This window comes from Amphibalanus amphitrite, unplaced genomic scaffold, assembly GCF_019059575.1.
Source record: "Amphibalanus amphitrite isolate SeventyFive unplaced genomic scaffold, NRLGWU_Aamphi_draft 001902F_arrow, whole genome shotgun sequence".
Lineage (NCBI taxonomy): Eukaryota > Metazoa > Arthropoda > Thecostraca > Balanomorpha > Balanidae > Amphibalanus > Amphibalanus amphitrite.
This window is the reverse complement of record NW_024883395.1, coordinates 9010-15305: the sequence shown is the minus strand read 5'-3', so window position 1 is coordinate 15305 and position 6296 is coordinate 9010. Positions and strand designations below refer to the sequence as shown.

At 61.4% G+C, this 6296-nt stretch overlaps 1 protein-coding gene across 1 annotated transcript; it reads left to right on the top strand.

Annotated features, from left to right (window-relative positions):
• The first annotated feature begins 512 nt into the window (after positions 1-512).
• Positions 513-5390, top strand: LOC122375718. Its single transcript, XM_043355215.1, has one exon. The coding sequence runs from the start codon at positions 851-853 to the stop codon at positions 5342-5344; it is 4494 nt and encodes a 1497-aa protein (XP_043211150.1). The 5' UTR covers positions 513-850; the 3' UTR covers positions 5345-5390.
• Positions 5391-6296: the final 906 nt, after the last annotated feature.

The window sequence follows — 6296 nt, the reverse complement described above, 5'->3', positions numbered from 1 at the left end:
AGAGTTTGATGGTGCTGATCCGATGTGGGCGAGTCTTATAACTGACGGCGTATCCAGGGAATTGACGCGAGTGAAGACGCGAGTACAGCATCACAAGGAAGGGCGACAGGTCCGGGTTTTGTTTGGCGGGAAGAATGCCGGTGCAGATGATAAATAAATAAATAAATAAATAAATTGCTTTTGCAAGTGCGGTTCATGGGCGACGGTTCCCAAAAACACAAAACAATCAGTAGAGTATATCCCGCGAGTTGCTGGGGGGGGGGGGCGTTAAACGCCCCCACTTTTTTCGCCGGGCCATAGCATAAAAACGGCGCGTTGCAGGCGCGCCAAATTTTGGGTACCTGTAGGGAATTGATTGAAGTTTATTGTGACAAAGTTTCAAAAAAATCGGTCGGAAAATTTTTGAGATATCGAGGTTTTAGTGACGTCATGATTTCTGAGTTTTCGACCAAAAACGGCATATGTTCAAAAAATCATATAAAATCACAGAATTGGTGTGTTGTCGTGTGTTTCTGGCGCACGAGCGCACCCGTGCCGCCGCCCCGGCTCGTGCCCGAGGCCTGAGTGCGCCCGTGTCGCCACCGCCCGCCCCGGTCGGTAGCTGAGTGCGCCTGTGCCGCCGCCAGCTGATTGGGCCCGCCGGACGACAAGACTGGCGCGGATAGGCAGAGACGACGCACGCCATTACGTTTGTTTACTTGGTGATTAACGTAACGACTCAGGAAAGAGTTCTCGGAATAAATCTCGTTTAACTCATTAGATACAACTCTTTCATTCGAACCGACCGAAACACAACATGGCGCGGTCAGTATTGTGATTATTAAGTGATTGAGTTTTAAAGTATATAGACATGAGTGAGAATGAGAGTGAGGTGCAGACACTATCGGCCCTGCTGCGGAGGCAGGCCGAGCTATCAGCCCAGCGTGAGGAGCGCCTGACGAGCATGATGGAGAGCCTGATGTCCAGGGAGCTCTCCACGGGAATGGGAACGGACACGACTACCGACGCGGCGGGGGCTGAGCGAGGCGCTGACGGCCGTTCCACCACCGCCCGCCCAGCCGTCCGCCTGCCGGCTTCGGCGACCCCGGCCCCGTACCTGACCTCTTCAGCCTCACTGCGTGAGTTCACCGTATGGACGGAGAAGGTGAAGGGCTATTTTCTGCTGACCGGAGCCGGTGAACTACACGTGAAAGGCCAGCGCGCCGCGCTGCTAAGCTTGCTAGACGAAGACTGGCACCGAGTAATCCGTTTCGGGCTCGACCTGACTGAGGACGCGACCCCGGACACCGTCATGAACGCCATGGAGGGTCACCTGCGGAAGCAAAGAAATGTGCTGGTGGACCGCAGAGAGTTCTACGGGCGCGTGCAGGAGCCAGGCGAACGCTTCGACGAGTTCCTGTACGAAATAAAGGAGCTCGCTTCATTTTGTGACCTCTGCGAGCATTGCAGTGACTCACAGATTCGTGATCGCATTGTCTGTGGTGCGCGTGACGAAGACGCTGTGAGGCGTATGCTTGAGGAGCCCGAGCTAACGCTGAAACGCGCAGTGGACATTTGTCGCGCGAGTGAAAATTCACGGAGCACATGTGAAGACCTGCGCGGCAGCGAGGGCTACTCAGTGGCGCGCCTGTCAGCTTACAGGCGGGGTCGCAGCCGGCTACGTGCCGCCCCTGCCGCCGCCGCGACCTCCGACCGGCAGCGGTCGGCCCAGCGCTGCCCGACGTGCGGCCGCCGGCCACACGCCGACCCAGACACGTGCCGCGCCGCCAGCGCCATCTGTCGAGCGTGCGGCGAACTGGGACACTTTGCAGCGGTCTGCCGCCCGGTGCCGTCGGACCACACCGTCGCTGCTCCAGCCGGTGGCACCCCGCCGGGCCCCGCCCGCGGCCCGCCGGCGCACAGCGGCCGGCGAGGGCCGCACGGGCGAGATATCCAGCGAGTCATCGCGGACATACATATCAGCGGAGTCTGTACTCGTCCCGCGCCTACAGTCGAGATTCAGCTGATGCACCAGGCCGGGAGCAGCACGCTGAAATGCACGCCGGACACAGGAGCTGAAGCAACGGTCATGGGCGACGCCGTGGCTCGGTCGATCGGCATCGATCTCTCCCAACTGCAGACCGACCACCGGGCCAACTTCACCGCCGTTGGACAGCGCCCGCTCGACTGTCTCGGAGCGTTCGGCGCAGCGCTGAGGCTGGGTGACCGCTCCGCTGACGCAACCGTCTACGTCATCAGCGGACTGACGGGGACACTGCTCAGCTGGTTCGATTCGGTCGCCCTGGGGATCCTGCCGGCGGACTTCCCTGCCCAGATCCCGAACGCGACGCAGCACAAAACAGATGGTCGACAGGTAGCGACATCTACGATAACCGACACGCCGACGGTGGCGCCCGTGGCGGTTGCCGCCGGCAACGCCGCGCCGTCGCCGGCAACGTGCTTGCCGACATGGGAGGAGGACGGCGACCCGTCTGACGAGATAATAGCCGCCCATGCAGCCGCGATCGTGACCCACTACCCCCGGGTATTCAGCTCGGACGGTCCGCTGCGGGAGATGGACGGAGGATCGATGGTAATCGAGCTGCGTGAAGATGCCACTCCAACGGCCGTCACCGCCGCCCGTCCAGTGCCGTACGCCTGGAGAGCGGATATCAAGGCCCAGCTGGACGAACTGCAGGCCCGTGGTGTCATTGCACCAGTGGACTACGCCACCGAGTGGTGCCACCCGATGGTCGCTGTCGCCAAGCGGCCGTCCGGAGTGCGACTGTGTGTCGATCTGACCCGGCTGAACCGGTTCGTAAAGCGGCCTACCTACCCAGTACGGCCTCCGCACGATGCTGTGGCCGACATCCCGGCCGGCAGCCGCTGGATGACGACACTGGACGCCGCCATGGGGTACTTCCAGGTACCGCTCGCCGAACCGTCTCAAGATTTGACGTGTTTCATCACGCCCTGGGGCCGTATGAAATTCCTGCGAGCGCCACAGGGGTGCGTGTCCGCCGGGGATGAATACAACCGGCGCGGTGACACGGCCCTCGGCGATATTCCGAACACGGTGAAGGTGGTGGACGACCTGCTGGCGTACGACGCCACCTACCGGGACCATCTGGCGCACGTCATCGCCGTGGTGCAGCGCTGTGACGAACGCGGTATCACTCTGAACCCCAAGAAATTCGTGTTCGCCAGGCACGAGGTGAACTACTGCGGCTACCGTATCACGCCGGACGGATACACATCAGATGGGGAGAAGCTTCGAGCTATCGCCGACTTCCCGAGGCCCGAGAACGTGACCGATCTGCGATCGTTCATGGGTCTGACGAACCAGCTCGGTGGCCTGTCATCGGAGCTCGCACACGCCGCCCAGCCGCTTCGAGACCTACTGAAGGCGCGCCATCTCTGGAGCTGGACGGCTCAGCACGAGGCGGCCTTTCTGCAAGTCAAAGCAGTGCTGGCCGCGCCACCCGTGATGGCGTTCTTCGATCCGAGCCTGCCGACTATGCTGCAGACGGACGCCGCCCGGACCAAAGGACTCGGTTTCGCGCTGCTTCAGCGACACGGCGACGACTGGCGGCTCGTGCACTGCGGCTCCCGGTTCCTCACGGACACCGAGTCACGATACGCCGTGGTGGAGATCGAGCTGGCCGCCGTGCTGTGGGCGTGCCGGAAATGTCACATCTACCTCGCCGGCCTGCCGCACTTCACACTGATCGTCGATCATCGGCCGCTGGTACCGATTCTGAACCAGAAGCAGCTGAGTGAGATCGAAAATCCTCGCCTGCAAAGGATGCGTGAGAAGCTGACGCCATACTCCTTCACTGCCAGCTGGCAGAAAGGATCCGAGCACCAGATACCAGACGCGCTGTCACGCGCCCCAACCAGTGACCCGACCGCCGATGACGAGGCCTCAGAGGAAGCAGAGGACACGCTCCACGCGGCTGTGATCGCAGCCCTGCACGCCGAGCAGCAGATGGAGGACGGTGCGCGCCTGGCGCCGCTCGTAGATCCCAGCCTGGAGAGGATCCGAGCCGCCGCCGACCGCGACCCCGAGTACGAGTCCCTGCGAGAGACAATTCTGCACGGATTCCCAGAGCACCGGCACGAGGTGCCCCCCTCCGTTCGACCGTACTGGGGTGTGCGGGGCATGCTGGCGCTGGACGGTGGCCTGATCGTGTACGGCCCCCGGCTGGTGATCCCTGCCCGCCTCCGACGAGACATCCTCGACCGCCTGCACCAGTCGCACCAGGGCATCGAGAAAACAAAGCGCCGCGCCCGCCTCTGCGTGTACTGGCCGGGTATCGACCGTGACGTCACCAACGTGGTGTCATCCTGCCCGCGCTGCCGGCAGCTGGTGCCGAGCCACGCCAACGAGCCGCTGTGGCGGGAAGACGACCAGCCGAGCCGTGTGTTCGAGTCGGTCTCGGCGGACTATTTTCATGTCGCCGGCCGGACGTATCTGGTGTATGCAGACCGACTGTCCGGCTGGCCGTACGTGACCATCTGCCCACGGACTGCATCGGCAGAGCATCTGACCCGCGAGCTGCGCGCGCTGTTCGCCCAGACTGGAGTACCAACAGTTCTGCGCACGGACGGCGGACCGCAGTTCACGTCTGGAACTCTGCGCCGCTTCCTGGGCCGCTGGGAGGTGCGACACGAAATATCGTCCCCACACTACCCGAGGTCAAACGGCCACGCCGAGGCGGCCGTAAAAACAGTGAAAAAGCTCATCATCACGGCGTCCACTGGCGGCCGGCTGGATGACGAGCAGCTGAGCCGGGGACTGCTGGAGCTAAGGAACACGCCGCGCGCGGACGGCCGGTCTCCGGCGCAGGTGCTGTTCGGGCACCCGATCCGGTCGTGTGTGCCGACCCACCACCGTGCGTTCGCGCCCGAGTGGCAGCGCGCTGCTGCTGAGTGTGAGCTGAAGGCCGCTGTGAACCGGGAGGCGGCGACGAGCCGCCATGACGGGACGGCCCGTCCCCTGTCCCAGATGCGCATCGGCAGCCGTGTGGACATCCAAGACAGTGACACCGGCCGCTGGGACCGCCCCGGTGTAGTGGTCGGTGTCGGGCAGCGCCGCACCTACCTGGTGAAGACGGGAAGCGGAAGAGTCCTCTGGCGGAATCGGCGATTCCTCCGTCCCTACCGGCCACTGCTTGAGACTGGAGGGCCACCCGCCGCTGAGCCGCCCCGCGCGGCCGCAGACGGCGCAACGCCCGGCGAGTCCGTGCCCGCCACCGTCGGCGCAGCCGCACCGCGGCCGCCCCCTCTGCGCCGGAGCAGCCGTGCGCGCCAGCCCCCCGATCGCTTGTCCGTGCGCTGGGGTGGTGTGACCTATTCTCCGTAGTGAAGACGACCGCAGTCGTCTTGGGGGGGAGATGGTGTGTTGTCGTGTGTTTCTGGCGCACGAGCGCACCCGTGCCGCCGCCCCGGCTCGTGCCCGAGGCCTGAGTGCGCCCGTGTCGCCACCGCCCGCCCCGGTCGGTAGCTGAGTGCGCCTGTGCCGCCGCCAGCTGATTGGGCCCGCCGGACGACAAGACTGGCGCGGATAGGCAGAGACGACGCACGCCATTACGTTTGTTTACTTGGTGATTAACGTAACGACTCAGGAAAGAGTTCTCGGAATAAATCTCGTTTAACTCATTAGATACAACTCTTTCATTCGAACCGACCGAAACACAACAAGAATAGACATATAGACATGCCGTAAACGCCATTAGACTGCCAATACCATGGAGAATCCAATGGCTATCTTCGATTATTGATTATCGTTCGGCATTTTCCAAAATCTTGAACTGAATCTTGGCAATTTCTCGTGACTACTTCACGACCATGATACATGAATTTCTTAAATTGAACTTTTTTAGCCAAACACGTACACATATGATAAAATGAATGTCACCATCGTGTTCTACGCCCCAAATTACCCATAAAACATGTGTCACAGGCTGCGAATATCAGTTTTGATTTTCGGGGATATGTGCCTGCCCGGTTGACCTGACCTTGACCCTGACCTATGCTTGACTGACCCCTGCATGGAGCTGACACTATTGTAGGCCTTATATGATGGATTGTGCACCGTTTTGACAGAGTTTATGACGAGAGGCGCCCATTGCGAAGTCCTGCTACTGAAAGCCCGATTTTAGGTGTTTGACCTGACCTTGACCTGACCTGTGACCTCAAAATTCAACTTTAAAGTACTCATCTGAAGCGTCTCGTCGCGTTCTTTCGTTTGCCGCCTCGTGCGTTTCGCTGCGCCTATTGGTTCTCGAGTTATCGGCTGGGGGCGTTTAACGCCC

Excerpts from the sequence above, each read along its gene's own strand:
- LOC122375718 (XM_043355215.1), top strand. The coding sequence starts at position 851 with ATGAGTGAGAATGAGAGTGAGGTGCAGACACTATCGGCCCTGCTGCGG.